Source organism: Zasmidium cellare (assembly GCF_010093935.1).
Source record: "Zasmidium cellare ATCC 36951 unplaced genomic scaffold M409scaffold_28, whole genome shotgun sequence".
Lineage (NCBI taxonomy): Eukaryota > Fungi > Ascomycota > Dothideomycetes > Mycosphaerellales > Mycosphaerellaceae > Zasmidium > Zasmidium cellare.
The window spans coordinates 276,995-296,643 of NW_022986972.1; the positions used below are offsets into that span (position 1 = coordinate 276,995).

A 19,649-nucleotide genomic window follows, 5' to 3' on the forward strand; every position below is an offset into this window, starting at 1 on the left:
TGATCCGGCACCTCCACTAAAGCCATCCAACGGCTCAACGGCTGTGGACGTTGATGATCGGGGCCTATCGAACGTTAACGACAACGGCTCTTGATCGGTCTATTCGATATAGGCAAATAGATTGCGACCAAGCCGGGAAACCACAATCGTCATCATGGACGGACAATACGGCCCGCCCATACCACCTTTGGGAGGTTTTTATCCCAATGGCTATCCGCCGATGATGACAACTGAGCCTCTTCACCCTCCGCGAACGCTGCAACAATTGCAAACTCTGTCGATGGAGAGCCTTGGTACCTACTCCGACTACGACGACCCGAACCGCTCAATGCCACCACCACATGGCTTGCCGCAGCAACCACAACCGCCGCAACAAGCACAACAACAAGCGTCACAGCGATCTCGACGTCGACAACCGACGGGCTCGGATCATGTAAAGCATAGACGGACGAGGAGTGGCTGCTATACCTGTCGACAACGACGAGTCAAGGTAGGTTCACGTTGAGCCGCATCTTCCTTCAATGAATCCTTACTGACGGGACCGTTGACAGTGCGACGAAACACACCCTGTTTGCGACAGTATGTAGTGACGACATGGTGCTAGTTGACGTTCAATGTTGCTGACGTTCGTGTAGGATGTCGCAAGGGAAAGCGCGAGTGCACCTACCCGGGAACGACAGCATCGACACCGAAGCCATCCAGAAGCACCAGCAAGTCAAAAGGATCACCAGATGGCTCAAGTCTGTCGGAGAGTGATATTGAACCCGATTCAGCATTGCCGTTGTCGGCCATTCCTGATGACGAAGACGAAGATGCAGCTGGTGAAGACGATCCACAAGCCACGACTCCAGAGAGCCGCAAGCCATCCGAATCATCTTCAAGTCTGATAGACAAGAGCACGTCACCGTCAACAGAGGCTTCGGCAACGGCCATGCGTTCTACGAGACCTCAGCCCGCTCGGACGAGTTCGAAGCAGTCGATCAAAGCCGAGTACTCGCAGTCCGGACGATGGGCATCACTACCCAAGGACGTCAAGTATTACCTCAAGTACCATCGCGAGAACATGTCGCATCATCACTACGCGTTCAAGTACGACGGGAGCGACTTCCTCCGGACGACATTCGTGGAGATTGCCCTGAACGACAGCAGTGCGGCTTTGCTGTACGCGATTGTCGCCTTTGCTGCCTACCACCACTCCATTGCACGCGACGACGACAAGATATCGAGCTTCCTCACCTTCTACAACAAGTCGATAGCCTATCTGCAGCAATCGTTGAAGAACAAGAGGCATAACGTTGCGACGCTTCTAACGATCCTGACGCTCGCAACGGTCGAGGTGAGATCATGCGCACAATCGTTACGATCCAAGAACATGCTAACGATAACTTCAGGAGTTTCTCGGTGACTGGGTGAACCTGCTCGGCCATCAAAGAGCGGCGTACCAGATCTTGACCGACCTCTTCACGCCGCAGACGATCATGCAAGACGAGACGCGTCGACAGATCATCAACTGGTACATTCGCTTCGATCTGTTCGCCGGCATCATGTCTGGAGGCGAGACCATCCTCGACAGAGCGTGGTTCGCAGCAGCAGCGGACTTCTACGAACGACAAACGAGAGACCGCCCGAAGGACCTGGGCGCTGTGCTTGAAAAGTACTTTGCAACGACACGGTTACTCGCAACCGACGTGACGCTCCTTTTCGCCGGGAAGAAGAAGAACACGATCAGCGACGACGACTTCGTGGCTGGCATACAAAGGCTTTCAGCGCAATTCGCAGAGTTCGGCAACACCATCGAAACAGCATTCACGGATCCTTCATGCTTCGTCAAGGACTTCTCAGGGGCACCACCACCGAGCGACAATGACCTATTTGACTTTCGCGACCCCAACTTCCTCTACGCGGGAGAGTTGGCGCCGATGAACTTTGTACTAACAGACCACTGGGCGGTGGATCTAATGTTTAAGTATCAGACGAGCCTTGCTATGGGACAGGCGCCCCCAGCAGAGCTGACGGAAATCGCAATGAAGAAGTGTAAAATGTTTGAAGCCATTCAGTACGGCGCAGAGGGCGGGTCTTCTGCTGTGCTTGGATGCCAGGCGAGTCTGGGGATCATGGCATTGTTCCTGCCTAAAGAGCCACGATATACGATGTGGTGTCGACGCAAATTCGTCGACATCGAAAGGCTTGGGTATGCTTTATCACTGGACAAACGAGATCGACCCCTTACTGATCCGACTTCAGCTACATCTACCAAGCCTCCTACCGCAAACGAATGACCGACATCTGGGGCGAGGACATGTCCCACTGGTGGCTGCCCAACGACGAAGGCTACCTGAGCACCATTCGAACGGTCCGCGACTTCGTCGAGTACCGCGCAACGAAACCTCGAGATCCTTGGGCCGTGGGCATCCGCGACATGAGTGGCATCTTTCGAACGTTGAACATTGAAGAGCAAGGCGTGTCTGATGATATGAGAAGTGCTGGTACCGATGGCAGTACTAGTCCCTAGGTCGACGGAGGCAGTCCAGAGCATTCGATGCCTTGGGCGTGATGAGGATATACATGGCGAGCTGAAAGACCGCCTTTTATTGAGTCGAGGCCTTTCATCCTCGTTCTTCAGTGGAGTCGACAAGCTCAGCTCTCGCCAACAGCACCCTCGACCAGACCGGTGTCGACTGTCCAGACCGTTACGACACTGGGCAGGTGTCCGCATGATCAGCATCCACCGTTCTATACCACATGGCCCCATCCAAGATCTCAGCTCCCAGCCGAACGGGCCCAATTCTCCGGCTTCTTCGCCAATGTATTACTACACCCACCCATCCATCAACCATGGCACGCAACCCTGCTAAGGAATGCAGGTCGTCAAGCCCCGACGGCAACTCCGTCCCCTGGTCTCGGCCGACGAAACGACCGTCGCTTGCCGATGCATTTGAGAGCATCGACTTGTTTCGACTTGTGTGTTGCTGCCCAAAAAGCAGTCTCGCAAGTGTTGCAAAAGAGCAATCTGAGTCAATATCGGAACAAGGACCAGGAGTTAGGGAGATGGGGCACGACGATCGAATTATCCATTCATCCTCTCGTATCCTCGTGCGAAGCATGTGGGCTTGGATCCTGGATGACGAGACCAGTCACCAGAGAGGGACAGAGTTTCGCCGGCATTGAAGCCACACATGGACTAGTGTTTCGACGCGGATGCAAGCCCCTACGACGGTCTGACAGGAGGCGCGAAACCGGCGGCTTTTTTGAGGGATGGGGGAAAGGTAATGTATCATCAAAGATAAGAAGGATGTTTTGGATGGTGCAGATCGACGTGGAGTGTCGAAGTCTCCAAAAACTCTGCTATCAGCGAGATAATATGTACTCTACACCACACCACAAACACAACCCACCAGAGTGACAAGCTGTCACCTCTCCACGGCGCGGCACATGCCCAGCGCCAAACGCCCAAACCTCACAATCCCGGCAACCAAACTTCCACCCATCTCAAGCCACTCCTTCCCGATGCATCGAAGCGAAATCCTCCGCGGTCCCGATTCGGCCAGCTCGGCGGCCGTTTCCAGCTTCCCGCGCGACGCCTCGTGCGTGCCACGTTGTCGACTTTGACGCCATAGTCAAAACTTTCTTCGAGACTTCACTCCACAAGTCACGCACGCACGCACGCACCGGACACTCCACAACTTCTGCCCTTGTCTTGCGCTCGCTGCTTGCTGCGTCCTACGCACTGCAGTGGATGCGAGGTCTAGCCAGTGGGAAGTCTTTGCGCCGAGCCCGTCGTCGACGGGACTCTCGCCTTGGGAGATGCCATTGGCTGGGTTCTCTGGAAAGGAACGCTCGCCCAGCTGCAATAACACAACCTCATGACGCCCTGACGCGGGCCTGCCGTTCGAACTAGGCCTCGCGGAGTCCAGACTACTGGCCGATACGATACTCCTCACGTCCTGATTCGGGAGCGAAACAGGTCGTTCTGGGAGTCTTTGAGAGAGACCGCAAGCCACCACGACGCACGCACGCAGCGATACAAGCTGAGCTGGGCTGAGCGAGCATCATGCGGCGACCGCGACCGCAACCGCCGGGTTGTCTTGCAGGCGAGACGGGAAGGAAGAGAGTCGTGTCGTGTCGTGTCGTCTTGCAGCAAGGCCCAGGATAGGACCGGACGGTAAGTGGTTTGGCCGTTTGGTAGGAGGAAGAGGAGTCCAGCAGACCCTACATATAATCCACGCAACCGTCAGGCACATCTGCAGATCTCCTTCCCAAATTCCCCATCGCTCCAAACCATCGTCTGTCTGTTGGTCTCACAGCTACCAGGTCCCCATCGCACATCTTACCCTTTTCTTCTCGTCCTCGCGATGCTTTCGCGTTCTCTGCTCTTGGGCGCCACTGCGGCTCTGGTGGCTGCCCTGCCTCAGGGAATAGACTTCGATGCTGTGGACAGCGTGCCCACGCCCTCTGTCTTGGGAGCCCCATTGGTGAGTTTTACCAACTTCACTCGTCTACTCTTCATGAGGCCCAACGGGTATGGCACAAGGGCTTTGAGCCTTGAGCTACACATCCCTCAACAACAAGCAATGCCTCCCGACGTGCTCATCAATGGCTAACATCCCTTGGCACAAACACAGGCGGCGACGATCCAAAGCCAAGTCCCCTCCTACTCGCCCTCAGCAGCAGCCCAGTCCGCGGCCGCAGCAGTGCCGACGGATCCCATCTCTTCATCGACGGACGACGACAGCAGTGACTCGAAGCGTTCGCTCACCGCACGCAAAGCCTGCGATCCCCAGAAAGCTGGCGCTGCTCCAGTGACGAGCCCAGATACCGCGAGTGCGTTCCTCGCGAACGCGAATTACACCACCATCCAGGCGAACGCTCCGGTGCCGCAGGGCTATCAGATTGTTTTCCAGAATTTGCAGGGTGCGACGCAGCAGAATGGGTATCTTGGATAGTAAGTTGATCGAATCAATCAAAGCCGTTGTAGTGGTACCGGAAGGCTGACTCCTCGATAGCTACACCCTCTCAAGCTACGACACCGTCAAGTGCCAGCAGTACTGCGACAAGGCGTCTTCATGCCAGGCTTTCAATGTGTACATTGAGAGGGATCCTTCCGTCGAGCCGGGGACTGGATGTGACAACCCGCCGAGTACCGTGAACTACAAGTGCTCGCTGTATGGGCTTCCTGTGAGCAATGCTACGGCCACCAACACCGGCCAGTGGCGGGCGAACTTCCAGGTTGTCATTACTGCTTCCAATGGTATGTTTCGATGACGATTCCTTGCTGTCGTCGATGTTTAAATCGCTGACTTCTTCTTCCGCAAGGCTACGTCAAGAACGCACCACCGCCATCCTACACTGACTTCGTAAGTTCAGCCCCCCTATTCGACCCAACGTACCTTGACTGATAACTTCATCCAGACCGGCCCAACCGAATTCGGTGGCGCAATCAACGCCCCCATTAAAAACGGCCAATCCTCATACATCGGCGTCAAAGTCTTCCCGGGCCCGTACGACCCCGGTCAGTGCGCTGCAGCCTGCGAAGCGCAAACCCAGTACGACCACGACCACCCTCGCTCGGACGGAACCTATGACCCCTGCAACTTCTTCAACTCCTACATCCTGTCCAAGAACAACAGCCCGATCGGGACGTACTGCAGCTTCTACACGCAGGCGTGGGGGAAGAGCTATGCGGTGAATACGGGACAGTATGATTCGAATGGCATCTATTACTCTGTGAGCAGCTCTTATGGCTATACCCTGTCGCCTCAGGATCCGGGAGTTGTGAGCTCGTCATGATTGCAACCTCATGTGGAGGGACCAGGGTTGTGAGGGAAAGTGTCAATGTCGGTGTTGGGGATCAAACTTGTCCGTTCAGCTGGGGTTCAGGTGTTTCGTTTTCGCTGGTCGTGGAGAACCGCGACGTCTCGTCCTGTGGATCGAGCAACAGAGAGCCATAAATAATCGCTGCAGGTGTTGAAGCCTCGCAGGTGAGGGATGGTTGTACCTTGGAATGCACGACTTGATTGGTGTGAAATCAATCTGGGATTCCAACCTTGTGCTCTCCTTCTAAGACGGTGTCAATGCTTGCCCTATCTTTCGTCCGGACTCTTCTGCTGCCCATTAGTATGGATGGCCACGGATCTTGAGGTATGGAGTGCAGCGTCAAGTTTGAGGGCTTTCAAACTCAATAAATGCCGGTGACTTCCACGTCCAGGATGCGAAGAAAATACAAAAGCTGCTTGATGGTTCTCGTCGGTAGTGTCTGTCCATCCATTGAAAGCATTGTCCTTCGTCAACAGCCCCTTCCTCGCCATGGCTTCAAGACATAATCTCATCGAGACGCTGGATTCGATCAACAAGTCGACCTTCGACGGCGACGAGAACTCCCGCGCGGCAGCTACCATAGCAGCTAAAAAGTTGTTCCAGAGGCTAGAGGCGCCATGGGAGCGTATGTACGAGGAAGTCCTCGTTCAGCCCATGCGAATGATGGCCGTCAAGATCGCTTCCGATGTCAAATTGTGGGCGTGTCTGGATTCGATGCCGCAGACGTGCGCTCAACTGGCGCAGAAGACCGGCACGGACAAGGGCTTTCTCCAGCGTATACTCCGAGTTCTGGTCGCCATGACTTACGTCGAAGAGACAGATCTTGATGCATATGTCGAGACGGAGCTCTCCAAAACCCTCAAGGAACCGGAGGGCCTGAGCCGCGGTCTGGACGTGTACTGTATGGCGAGTCTCAAGCAAATAGAGCATGGGCCAGAATTTTTCAGGCGAACCGGGTACAAAATCTCAGAGGACATGAGCCAAGCGGCTTGCAAGTGGGTGATGGGGATGCCCGAATACGAAGGCGGAATTTGGGAGATGATGGACGAGATCGGGTGGACTCCAAAGTTCAACTCGTTCCTGTCTGGGATGAGGACCTCGCAGCCTTCGTGGGCACCTTTGTGGCCAGTCAAGGAAAAGCTGCTTGATGGCTGGGATGGAAAGTCGGTGCTCCTTGTTGATGTTGGTGGTGGTAAAGGTCGAGACCTCTCCAATCTCGCTGCGACAATTGACGAAACTCACCCGGGTGCGAGACTTGTGCTGCAAGATCGACCGAGCGTGCTTGAGGAGGCCAAGGCATCGGGGATGCATCGACAAATCGAGACGATGCCGCATGATTTCTTCCAGCCCAATCCCGTTCATGGTGCCAGAGCGTATTTTGAGCATGCCGTGGTTCATGACTGGCCGGACAAGGAGGCCCGTCAGATCCTGATGCAGATGAAGTCTGGTATGCTGCCAGGTTATGGCAAAATACTGTTGATGGAAACTATCATGCCTGCTAGGGCGAAGAACGTGGACTCTAAATTGGCGTGCATTGACATGCAGATGGGCATGAACTTTTGCGCTCTGGAGAGGACGGAGGAGCAGTGGAAGGCGCTGCTGGAGAGCGTGGGGCTGAGATATGTCGGACATCAGCCAGTCTACGGGAACACTTGTATGATCGAGGCGGAGCTGCCATAGTCGAGAATCGATGCGTAGACCGTATATGTAGAGGTTGAATCGAAGTTGAAGTTGACTGCCCTGGAAGTTGACCAAGCCGACGTCAGTTCACTCGGCATCTGCCGCGAGCTGTCTTGAGCTCGCCAATCTCGCGTCTTCATGTGAACACCACTCGTCGACATAGCACATATTTCGCCATGGCTCTGGACAAGGCTCAGTACAAGGATCGGGAGTTTCTTGCCGTCATTGGCGATGAGGTAGTCTTGAGACTGACTGCACACATTGTGTATTTTCTGACATTTGGCACACAGGACTCAGTAACTGGCATCCTGCTCGCTGGCGTAGGCGTACGTTCACCACTCTTCGGATTGAGCACGACTCACAGTGTCTGACTGGGTTGATAGCATGTGACCGACCCTCCCGACTCGCAAAAGAACTATCTTGTCGTCGACCAGAAGACCGAGGATTCGACCATCGAGGGCGCATTCGATGCATTCACAACAGAGCGGAAGGATATTGCGATTGTCTTGATAAATCAACATGTAAGAGCTGTGCAGGGCTTCGAGGGGTGGGGGATGCTTAAGACTTGAGCTGATCATTCGGGACAGATCGCAGACCGGATACGAGCGAAAGTGGATGGATTCAGCGCAGCCTTTCCTTCGGTGCTGGAAATACCCAGCAAAGACCACCCTTACGATCCAGAAAAGGACAGTGTCATGAAGAGAGTACGGAAGCTGTTTGGAGAATAGACAGCATGAACGGATGCGCTACGATGGTCTGGCAATGCGCTAGGCGCCGCATACTGTAAGACACGCAGACGGCGTGATCGTGAGCGGGAAAAGCGTTCACCAAATCCGTCGCGAGACTCCATTCGATGTTCGCAATATGGACAAGATACCCATAGTCTACGCAAGCACAAAAGAGCAGCATTCAGATATGCAAAGCACAGTATGCACACCGAGACATTACGTTTCTCATACCCGTCGTAGAATAGAACGCCTTTCGCTCATGATGTAGTGACAAAGATCACAACCTGCCCTCTCGTATCTCTCGCGCGATGCTCGTCTCATGCGTCGTCCATCTCCGCACTCTTACAAACCCTGCTTGAAGAACGAAGAGCCACCAGTCTTCTTGAACTGCACCTCAGCGGTCAAGCAGGTAATCTTCTCGTCGTCCTTGGTGTATACATCGGCCAGAACAGTGTATTTGCCGTTAGGGATCTCCTTGGGCAGGTCCACCGACTTCTCGAGCTTGAGATCACCCTTCTTGAGCGGGCATTCGAGATCGACGTTCTTGATGCTGTCGCAAAGGTCGGCCTTGGTGTTGATGATCCTGATAAGACCGAACTTGACCTGCAGCTGTACGTAGGCACCCTCCTCGACGTCTTCGCTAAGGACTCCGCTGGCAACGATGTTCAGTGTTGTGCCGCTGTTTGTACTGTTAGCCCAGCCACCTGACTTATGCTGCCACATCTCAAACATACGCTGATGGTGGGTTGGGATCTAGGTCGACCTTCTTCAAGGCTAGGATGTCGTCTTCGGGGTCGGCACAGTGCTTCAGTGGGTTATCGCCAGGCACTGCGTACGTATCGTCCAGTGGCGCCACATCTGAGCTGCTGAAGAAGGTCGATCGTGCGGAAACGCTGGTGGCCAGGAGGACTGGGGCGGCGACTGAGAGGAACTTCATGGCTGCTGCTGAGAGTTGTTTGTAGTATGCGAGAGTGGTATGCTGGAGGACGGCGACGAGTTAGACAAGGAAGAGCTTGAGGCGTTGCTGGGAGGACAGAGATGGTGCAGCATCGTGGCTAAGCGACGTCACATGGCGTTTTGTCTTGGAAGCTCGCCCGGACTCTGGCGGCCTAAATATATTAAAGGCTGTAAACTTTCTGGTCCGCTCTGTAATTCGGTCAATCAAATTCTCCCTAAATTTTGATGGACTCCTGCCAAGACATATGTCTTCAGAGCCTCAGGCAAGTCAGGGTTGGGACAGCAATTCGAGCTTCATGCCACTTGTGCTGAAGACATATATCCACCTCACGACCAACACTCGTCAATTGTCGCCTCAGTCGCACAATCGAATACCGTGCCGCGTAATAGACACAACTCGAATCGAAGAGAGGGAATTCTGAGCAAGAGGCAGCGTTACACACCAAGGCCAGCTGTTCCCCATTGAGACAGACAATACCGGTCCCTTGCGTCGCTGAGCGCACAAGGGCCAGCCGCCAACATGAGACTCGACGTAAAGGTGCGCTGCAAGATTATGGAAGACATCGACACACAAAATGAGCGGCAAGGTTAACTTGGATCTACAGAGGCAGCTGTTTGCCCGCAGCGAGCGAGTAAAGGGCATTGACTTTCACCCTACGGAGCCATGGGTATGCGCCGGTATGCCACAGACTGTGATATGAGAGGCTGACTGCTACAGATCCTCACCACCCTCTACAGCGGCCACGTATATATCTGGTCCTACGAGACGCAATCCATCATCAAGACCTTCGAGCTGACCGATGTTCCTGTGCGCGCGGGACGATTCATCGCCCGCAAGAACTGGATCGTATGCGGTAGTGACGACTTTCAGCTGCGAGTCTACAACTACAACACCTCCGAGAAGATTACATCGTTCGAAGCGCATCCCGACTACATAAGAGCAATCGTGGTGCATCCTACCCAGCCGTTCGTGCTGACCGCCAGTGATGATATGACAATCAAGCTATGGGATTGGGATAAGGGATGGAAGTGTGTGCAGATATTCGAGGGACACAGCCACTATGTCATGGGACTGGCCATCAACCCCAAAGACACCAACACATTTGCGTCTGCTTGCTTGGACCGGACAGTGAAGATTTGGAGTCTCGGGTCCTCAACACCCAACTTCACCCTTGAAGCGCACGAAACCAAGGGCGTAAACCATGTCGACTACTACCCGCAATCCGACAAGCCATATCTCCTTACTACCTCGGATGACCGCACAGTGAAGATCTGGGACTACACTACCAAGGCCCTGATCGCTACCCTCGAAGGCCATACCTCGAACGTATCATTCGCGTGCTACCACCCTGAATTGCCAGTCATCATCTCGGGGTCAGAAGATGGCACAGTCAAGATCTGGCATGCAAACACATACCGATTGGAGCAGTCACTTTCGTACGGTCTCGAGCGAGCATGGTGTGTCTCATACCAGCGGGGCAGACAAGGTATTGCAATGGGTTTCGACGACGGAGCTGTGGTGGTGAAGATGGGTCGCGAAGAGCCAGCTGTCTCCATGGACGGATCAGGCAAGATCATCTGGGCGCGACACTCTGAGATTCTTACTTCCGTGATCAAGGGAGGAGACAAAACGGTGAAAGACGGCCAAGCTATTACCTTGCCCTCGAAAGACCTCGGCAGTACCGAAATCTACCCGCAAACGCTCATTCACTCACCCAACGGACGATTTGTAGCCGTTTGCGGAGATGGCGAGTACATCATTTACACCGCATTGGCACTTCGAAATCAAGCTTTCGGTTCAGCACTTGACTTTGCCTGGGCCTCGAAAGAAAACGACAAGGACTACGCGATTCGGGAATCTCAATACTCCGTCAAGATCTACCGCAACTTCAAGCCCAAGTCTGGAGATGGCAGCGTCAATGTTGGCTACACTGCAGATGGCTTGAGCGGTGGTGTCTTGCTTGGTGTCAAGGGTCAAGGTGGCATTGGCTTCTTTGACTGGGAGTCTGGCAAGCTCGTGCGCAGAATTGAAGTTGAGCCACGCAATGTGTACTGGTCAGAGTCAGGAGAGCTGGTCTGTCTTGCCTGTGAGGACACTTACTATGTGCTGCGATATTCGCGAGAGCAGTACGTGGCTGCACTGCAGGCTGGGCAGGTCGAGGAAGACGGTGTTGAAGAGGCTTTCGAAGTCGTCTGCGATATCAATGAGACGTAAGTTGTGCAATGCATTGTGTGGAGATAGATTGGCTAACAAACTTGCAGTGTGAGGACAGGACAGTGGGTTGGCGACTGCTTCGTCTACACCAACAGCACGAACCGACTCAACTATCTCGTGGGCGACCAGACTTACACCATCTCCCACTTCGATCAACCATATTACGTTCTCGGTTACCTCGCTCGAGATGGCAGAGTTTATGTCGCCGACAAAGATGTCAACGTCACTTCATTCGCTCTGTCAGTCAGTGTCATCGAGTATCAGACCCTGGTACTTCGAGGCGATCTGGACGCGGCGACGGAGATGCTCAGCCAAGGAGAGATCCCCGAAGACCAGAAGAACAAGATTGCTCGTTTCCTCGAAGGCCAAGGCTACAAGGAGCAAGCGCTTGAGGTCGCCACCGACGCCGAACACCGATTCGAGCTTGCTCTTGGTCTGGGTCAGCTGCAAATTGCTTTCGAGCTTGCACAAGAAGCCGACGCAGAGCACAAGTGGAAGCTCGTGGGCGACGCGGCACTTACTGGTTGGGACATCAAGCTTGCAGAGGAGTGCTTCCGGAAAGGCAACGACATTGGCAGTCTGCTGCTGATGTACACATCCTCTTCCAACGAGGAAGGCCTCCGAGAACTCGCTTCGAAAGCGCAAGAAGCCGGCCAGCACAACGTGGCTTTCACCAGCTTCTGGCAGCTCGGCGATGTCGATTCTTGCATTGACATCTTGCTCAACACAAACCGAACCGCCGAGGCTGTCCTATTCTCTCAGACCTACAAGCCTAGCCGTTGCCCAGAGATCGTCCAACAGTGGAAGCAAGGCCTGGAAAAGAACGGCAAAGGCAAAGTCAGCCGTCTTATCGGCGTTCCCGGTGAAGATGAGGAGATGTTCCCTGAGTGGGAAGAATACCTCAAGCTGGAACGCGAAGGCGGCTCGCACGGCGACCTGATCGACATCAACGGTACTGCAGATGATGTCGAGGAGGCGAAAGCCAAGGCAGAGCCTGTGGACGCTGAAGAAGACGGTGTCGACGATGAGGACGCCACGCCGCAGACGGAAATTGACGTCTAAACGCAGTGGGATGGTAGAGGAAGGCGTTCTGAGGCGCTGAAAAAGGGCAAGGCTAAAGAAGCCCATAGCCAGCATTTGGTTGGTAGAACGTATATTGTACGTATGACAGGAACAGAAAAAAAGCTCAGGCCGTATGCTACTCATCCACTCCATCCCTCCCAGCCTCTCATACTCACAACCTCCCATGGCCACCCGCTCACTTCCCCCCAAACATCTTCCCCACAACCCTCTCCGCGTCCGCCAAACAATCGAACCCCATAGCCCACGCATTGACCCCCTGCCGCGTCAACTCTGGCCACTCGCCCTCCTCCTTCCAAATCTCCCTCAACTTGCCCTTCGTCTGCTCAGAAACCAACGGCCCGTTCCCATCCAGCCTCTCACACCGACTCAACAACACCATCGCACTGGCTCTCTTCCACCTCAGCTCCGCCCACACTTCCAACCTCCCCTCCACCTAAGCTCTATCATGGACGTCGCGAAGCACAACCCCCAACACCCCGGCATCCTCGACCGCAAACGTGGCACCCATGCCAAATGTCGGCTGCATCGCATGTGCGGCGTCGCCGAGGAGGATCATACGTCCCCTGTGATAGGCGGGCAAAGGGTCGCGGTCCAGGACTTTCCAGAGATACATGTCGGTCGGGTCGGCTAGGTGGGCGATCTCGCGGATGGTGGGGTCGAAGCCTGAGAGGCGGTGCAGGAGGATTGAGAGGGTGGGTTCGGTGGTCCAGTGGGCTGCGGCGGTGGTGGGGGAGGGGGAGTGCGTGAGGGCGTAGCAGCCGAAGTTTTGGAGGGTGTGGCTTTGGAGGTGTTATTAGGGGTTAGGTGGGTAGGATGGGGGATGGGGGATGGGGCAGGCGTACTCGCGACAGGGATAGCGGAGTAACATGACGTCTGGATCCGTGCCGCGGTAGAGGGTGGGATAGTCGCTGCCGTTGGGCAGGGTCTTTTTCAACAGCGGGTTCTGGAGCATCGTTTCCGTCGGGACGCAGAAGCGCACGTTGCTCAGTCTGGATAGTGTCGTGGGTCGTTCTTCGCCGATGATGTGTTTGTGCGCGGTGGACTTGACGCCGTCGGCGGCGACGATGACGTCTGCTGTCATGGTGCGGCCGTCTTCCAATGTCACGGATCCGGCGGAGGGGGAGTAGGCCGTGACTGTGATGCCCTCGAGGACGTTTACCGGTGTGCCCGCCCCTGGCCCCGTCGCCAACTCCCGCAAAGCATTATGTAGATCCACGCGATGAGCTGCCAGACTTGGAGCCCCATATTGATCTTCTGCGTCGTCTTGTAATTGCGCGAGGATCTCATACTCGGACCTTTCGGCTTTGGCGAACGCAATACCGCCGAATTTGGACGCCCGGACTTTCTTGAAATCCAGTCCGAGAGATCGCAGGACGCGGGTAGAATTGGGAGGTAGGGAGACTGCGAATCCGACTTCGCGTTTGTTTTCATGTTTCTCGAGGACAGTGACTTGGTGGCCTGCTTGGCGGAGGGCAACGGCCGCGGTGAAGCCGCCTATGCCTGCGCCGACGATGAGGATGGTGAGGGGCATGCTTGGGTTGGTTGATTAGCTGGTAGCGCGTGTAGTAGAGGAGCAGAGCCGTCGAGGACGTAGGTGATGAGGGGAGTGAGACTCAGATCCTATCCACGTATGCGGAAGCTTCTGAGATTGATATGCGAGCTGCGAAGACCGAAGTAGCTTCTTAGATGGTCATCATGGAACGCATTGATCCTAATGGCCGCATCCGTTACCCTATCCATGTCAATGACCTTCGTTATATGCCTCCCGCGAATGGCCGTCAAGCTTAGCCCAGTGAAACATCAATGTTTACCAAGGCGACCTTCGCAAGTTCGCGAAGGCAGGGTCTAGGGTAAGGGTATGCCCTCGAGTCAACCCACACAAGGAAGCTGCTCTGCTTTAGTATCTCATTAGCTAGTTAACCAGAACGGGGAAGATGCTAGTATGGAGATCTGGGCATAAGAAATCCAAGTCTAGCAGGTTAAAGGTAGAGCTCAGTAAGTTGGCCCATGAGGTGTAGCATTTGGATGACATGTAGCTTTAAAACAGATCCGAAAGGTGTTTGCCGTATACGAGATACGAGAGTAAGCGTCAGTCGTCGATGTTCATCTTCTCCACGTCGGCTTCTACACCCATGACTCCGATAGCCCAGTTCAATCTTGCTTTGCGTGTTCTAGTCACCAGTCTTCTGTCGCTATCGTCGTTCTCGTTAGGTTTGGCGTTCGGATCCAGCTTCTCCCAGCTTCCGTTTAGGCGGGGGTCGTCGTTAGGACCGTCTGGTCTGACTATCCTGGTATATGGTGGCCCTCTCCCTGCTTCAGCAGCTTTGACCCATGCTGTCTCGCACCCATTGGCAATGAGTTCGGCGCTGCCCCATCCTGTACGTTTGGCGATACTGTAAATTCGTTCTACAGTCACGCGTCGCTGGTCAGGGTCTCTGTATTGGACCGCCGCAAAGAAGGAAGGCATACAACTCTCGCATAGTGCAGCCCCAAGGGTTGGATTGAGCGCTTGATTCGAATGTCCTGGAACAATGCCAGCTGCTATACGTCCAATCTCTTGAGCGTAGTGAGACGTCTCCTGTGCGGCAATACCGGCTGCTGCATGAGCCGCTGGCGGCATGTTTGGGTGCGAGCGGATGGCGATGATGACAGCCATGTTGTATATGGCCCATAGACATCCTATGTCGTAGGAGCGATAGACGCGAGCGGTGCCGAATGGTGTGTCCACAGGGTAGTAGGCCTCGGATGACAGTGGTTCGAAAGCTTCACCAAGGCTCATGGAGAATGTACGCAACGCAGCACGAATCCGCCCATACTCTTGCTCGGCTGCCTCCTTCCTCTGCTGCAGGTCGTACTCCGCAGCGTCTGCAGGAAATGCACTTTGCGGCGTTGGCATTGAATGCACGGGTGTGAATGGAGCGTACATGGCCGGCATCTGAACATTCGCGCGTGGTGGAGGCGCCATTCCGTAGAACTGCGGCATTGCGTTCGGTCCCCCAGGCGAGACTGAAGGCGGCTGACCGAACCCTTGTCCGGGAGGAGCACCGTTGGCAGACACCGGTGTTGGTGGTGGTACTGCTTGCGGAGGCGGACCTGGCATCTTCATCCCTGGACTTGGTCTCCACTGACCGCCGTTCGCCTTGACCTGCAACAATTTCCTCTCCCTGTCATGGGATGCAAAGTCTGCGATGCGGCCAAGGAGAAGGACGAGATGGTCAAAGCTGCCGTAGACGGCATCGACTCTGCCTAGTGGAGCACGAGGAGGGCAGTTACCCCATCGACTGAACTCCATGCTGTGCACAATCAGTCATCTCGCTATTCGAAAACAAGTCGGAGTACTCACAGCAATGGATTCCCGCTCACCAGACTTTGATAGACGTCCTGCTTGCAGTACCACCAATACAGGTCCTTCAGAATCTCAAACTTGCCCAAGTCTAATCCAGGAGGAATGCTCATATGTGGAGTTTCGATGTGGCCGTGATCGCCGTACCGCACCTCTCTGCCCGTCATTTCGCTGACTACGCGGTCGTCGACGTCAAGGATCTGGTCCAACATGTCCGCTTGCGAGAAGGGATCCTCAGAGCTGTGTCGTCGCTTCCTGCCGAGACTATGACCCTTCGCAGCTGCCCTTTCCAGCTTCAGGCGACGGAACTCCTTAGCCATCTTTACAAAGTCGGTCTCAACGAACAACTGCCTCGAGCCAGCCAGATGCGTGTTCCATTTCATGTGATCTGCTGTCATGATCTCGTAAAACCCGAGCAACATCGACGCAGCCATGGTACTGACCTTCAGCCGAGTCGACTGCTTGCCGACGGAATTGTGGATACGCCTCAACGCCCACGCGTAGTGTTGCATCGACGGTGTTACAGAGGCGTTCTGCAGTCGAGCGATGTGCAGACTGGCGATTGCTAGCATAGCATGCAAGAGCCCCTGGTTGTGAAGTGCGGCCATCGGCATCGTGTAAGTCCACAACCCCTGTTGCGAGAAGGGAATGTCGTTATCTGAAAACAACATTGACGTGTTTCTTGGATGCCTTTCAAATATCGAAAGGCTCGGCCCAGTCGCGGAGACGAAATGAGCAAAGACCCGCGCAGTCGCCGGGTTCTTGAGTGGACTTGCTTTCTCGTCTACGCGATAGTGATCCAAGATGCCTGCGTAGATGAAAGTGTCATACCTACGCGCTTGCAAATCAGCGACACTTATATTGTTGTGCGCCAGGATCCTGACAAGTGTACGCTGCTGCTTTTGGCTTTGGGAGGGCGATGTATCCAGCACGACATCCACCTCTTCATCTGAAGCCACATCGTAATAGTCGTCATCTTGCATCTCGACTGCTGCAGCGTTGAGCACATCGGTGGTGGAGTGGAATGTTGGTGCGTGGCCTTCGTGCTCGTAGTACTCTGGCGTGAGCTGTGATGCATGTGAGTACGAAGTCGCTGGGGCTGGCTGCGTAGACTCTGGAAAGTAGGCGTTCGAGACCGGTGGTCCGCTCCCTGGAGGCATGACATTCGGTGCACCTTGGGAGATAGGCGTCCATTGCTGCTGTGTCGGCATGGCCGGGGTCTGAGAGAAGGACATCGTGCGTGAAAATGTAGTCGACAAAGGCGGGCCTTCTACATGTTCATAGCCACTGCTACTGACTTGTGGCTTCACATTCGGCCACATATGATTTGGCACTGCAACTGGGCTCTGCTGGAACCTCTCGTGAGGGAATTGTCCAGCAATGTGAGGGGGCTGCTCATACACCTGTGCGACATACTCCGCTGGCAGAGTTGTGACAGGTGTTGCGGCATGGTGATGAAGAGGTGCTTGCGCGAAGTTGACATGGCCACCGCTCGGTACGAACTGATGCTGATGAAGTGGTAGGTTGCTGGCATTCATACGTGGATCCGGCGGTGGTGGTTGCGCAAAGTGTACAGCCTGCGGATTCGGACCAACATAATGCTCGCTCACAGGTGGATGGAAGGCATGTACTTGTGGTGCTCCCGGCATAGCCTGCGTGACTGGATGTTGTTGTTGCACATATTCCACCGACTCCATGGGAAAGCCTAGCGGAGGGTGTTGGTGAATCGGTTGCTCGACATCGACGTGCCGCTGCAGCTGACCATCCCAGACTCTAACATACTGATGACCGACTGGACGCGGCCGTAGCTGCCCATACACAGAGGGATCCAGCATTGACGGCTGCAGTTCATGGTGCCCTGCTGGCGGAACCTGCACTGGGCCAGCCTGAAAGGTAATGTGGGCACCACCATTGGCGACAGGCTGGTAGTCGAAAGTAGGCGGTTTGAAGACCACACGCTGATTGTAGCCCTCGCAATGCCGTTTGCTCTTGATGCAATTCCTACACACCGGGCGCTCCTCACCACACTTGATTCGGCGCTTGCGACAAGTCAAACACCCAGTCTTGGTACGCTTCCGTGACAACTTGGCCTTCAAGGCGGCCTCTGCCGCAGAGGTGTCAGCGGCTGTGGAAGGTCTTCTGTCGTCGGATCGATCATCTTCGGTCTTGATTGCGGGCGCCATGAGGCACGATTAGCGATTATTTCGATCGATTCCAGCTCTATACCACCCGAATTTCCTCATGATGTTGTTGTTTGGAGGTGATTGGCGGCTTAGGGCGTCGGCCAAGATGGCTCAGAATGAAGGAGCTCGCAAGGTCAGATTAGGATCAGATTCGACAGAGCCCGTTGATGTAGGTCCGTGATGTTCTGCAGTAAGCCAGGGTGTGTTGACGATGCGCGATTTGGTCCAGGGTCCGCCAGAGGCTTCCTGGTTGGGCGCAGATCGGGTCTTGGTTGAGTGTGGTGGCACCAACCTCTGAGATGCAATGGTGCGGAGAAGGACGGGCGGCAGACGGCAATGGGGTGCGACTGGGCCTAGTCTATTTGGACGACATGGGCAAGCAGCACAGCAGAATACGTATGTATGTAGGAGGGAAAAGACAAGCGACGGGATGCGGCGACGTCAGGCAGTAATTATGAAATGTGACGAGGATACCTCAGAGCCTCAATAATGCTGTCGTTAGCGGCGGAGACTGCAGGTCCGGGTGGAGTCTGTCGACCCCTCCCTGCTGGCGGAGCGGGATGGGCTGTGGGTAGGGCTCGAAAGCGCGGACAACGAAGGAATCTCAGAGGTGCTTGAGACGATTGCAGCGATTGCTGATGTCGATGTTGTTAGATCCGCGATGGTAGGGAAGGCCCAGAAAGAGTAGGGTATTGTGCAAGAATAGACCGACAGGGATGCGGTTTGAAGTGAAGTTCAGCGGGTCACCTCGTGGGAGGCTTTGGGACGTTGCGAATTGATTGGGTTCGAGTCAGGACCGGGGAACGGATCAGTGTGAGATGCAGCACATCATGCAGGACTGGACGAGGATCAGAAGGGCTCCAATGGAGGCAGACGGCGGCGCTGCTGGCTGGCTGCTGGAATGGTGGCAGACAATAGCCTCGGGTCGGGATGCTTGGCGAAGAGGCTAACTGCTAAGCTTGGTGATAGCAGAACGGCGGCAGCGGTGGAAGTCGGTTCAGGCCCAAGCGGTCGTCAAGTTCGGGCTGGATCGGTGGGCGTGTCTCGCATTGGATTCGAGGTGCAAGATGGTGAGTGGTGAGGTGGTGCGAAGAGAGTTCGCTGCAGGCGTGGAAGAAAGTTCGGCCAGCAAGGATGGCCACGCGCTGGACTGGGGGCCGGAAACACGATGCCGCACGCACCACGATCCTGCCTCCCAACCTCTCTCTCTCACTCGGCGCCGGCGTGGGCGACAAGCGCCGGCAATGGCGCCCTCGTGGTCCTGAGGCAGAGCTTGTGGCTGGCTGACCGACAACTCCACCTGCTACGCCCGAAAGACTGCGATCAAAGTGGAAGTGATGAGGAAAGGCAGAATAATCGCATCATCTCATCCGCACCTCCACGCCCGTCTCGATGCGTACGCACAACACACGGCAGCCTGGCGATTGGGCCCAGACAGAGCTCGTATACCCTCTGCACGCGATTCCCGACTGCTGCGAGGCCTGCTTGACGCCCACGTCGGTGGCGCCTGCGTAGCGTGGGCAGCACACAGGAAAAGGCAAAAATGTGAGAAGTGACAGAAGCGTGTGGTCGCTCAATCCATGCAAGCCGCGACCGATGAGGGCAGCGCAGCTATTCCGACAACACAATCAGTGCATCACACTGCA

General features: G+C 55.1%; 7 protein-coding genes across 7 annotated transcripts; 5 read left to right on the forward strand and 2 right to left on the reverse strand.

Moving 5' to 3' along the window:
- Positions 1-154: 154 nt before the first annotated feature.
- On the forward strand, positions 155-2,512 carry M409DRAFT_68192 (uncharacterized protein; the record flags this gene model as incomplete). The annotated part of the gene is made up of 5 exons (XM_033817720.1): positions 155-490; positions 552-579; positions 636-1,336; positions 1,392-2,191; positions 2,245-2,512. The coding sequence occupies 5 exons, from the start codon at positions 155-157 to the stop codon at positions 2,510-2,512; spliced, it is 2,133 nt and encodes a 710-aa protein (XP_033664835.1).
- Positions 2,513-4,352: 1,840 nt separating this feature from the next.
- M409DRAFT_57053 (uncharacterized protein) lies at positions 4,353-5,787 on the forward strand (the record flags this gene model as incomplete). The annotated part of the gene is made up of 5 exons (XM_033813498.1): positions 4,353-4,472; positions 4,623-4,942; positions 5,004-5,248; positions 5,314-5,354; positions 5,410-5,787. The coding sequence occupies 5 exons, from the start codon at positions 4,353-4,355 to the stop codon at positions 5,785-5,787; spliced, it is 1,104 nt and encodes a 367-aa protein (XP_033664836.1).
- A 516-nt stretch (positions 5,788-6,303) lies between these two features.
- Positions 6,304-7,494, forward strand: M409DRAFT_68194 (uncharacterized protein; the record flags this gene model as incomplete). The annotated part of the gene is made up of 1 exon (XM_033817721.1): positions 6,304-7,494. One exon carries the CDS (start codon positions 6,304-6,306, stop codon positions 7,492-7,494), a length of 1,191 nt encoding a protein of 396 aa, XP_033664837.1.
- A 176-nt stretch (positions 7,495-7,670) lies between these two features.
- On the forward strand, positions 7,671-8,222 carry M409DRAFT_37167 (uncharacterized protein; the record flags this gene model as incomplete). Its single annotated transcript, XM_033810682.1, has 4 exons — positions 7,671-7,730; positions 7,785-7,820; positions 7,878-8,015; positions 8,082-8,222. 4 exons carry the CDS (start codon positions 7,671-7,673, stop codon positions 8,220-8,222), a joined length of 375 nt encoding a protein of 124 aa, XP_033664838.1.
- Positions 8,223-8,564: 342 nt separating this feature from the next.
- Positions 8,565-9,159, reverse strand: M409DRAFT_37169 (uncharacterized protein; the record flags this gene model as incomplete). Its single annotated transcript, XM_033810684.1, has 2 exons — positions 8,565-8,901; positions 8,957-9,159. 2 exons carry the CDS (start codon positions 9,157-9,159, stop codon positions 8,565-8,567), a joined length of 540 nt encoding a protein of 179 aa, XP_033664839.1.
- A 540-nt stretch (positions 9,160-9,699) lies between these two features.
- M409DRAFT_68197 (uncharacterized protein) lies at positions 9,700-12,456 on the forward strand (the record flags this gene model as incomplete). The annotated part of the gene is made up of 4 exons (XM_033817722.1): positions 9,700-9,717; positions 9,785-9,847; positions 9,898-11,390; positions 11,442-12,456. 4 exons carry the CDS (start codon positions 9,700-9,702, stop codon positions 12,454-12,456), a joined length of 2,589 nt encoding a protein of 862 aa, XP_033664840.1.
- Positions 12,457-12,910: 454 nt separating this feature from the next.
- M409DRAFT_25728 (uncharacterized protein) lies at positions 12,911-14,008 on the reverse strand (the record flags this gene model as incomplete). The annotated part of the gene is made up of 2 exons (XM_033807811.1): positions 12,911-13,256; positions 13,320-14,008. The coding sequence occupies 2 exons, from the start codon at positions 14,006-14,008 to the stop codon at positions 12,911-12,913; spliced, it is 1,035 nt and encodes a 344-aa protein (XP_033664841.1).
- Positions 14,009-19,649: the final 5,641 nt, after the last annotated feature.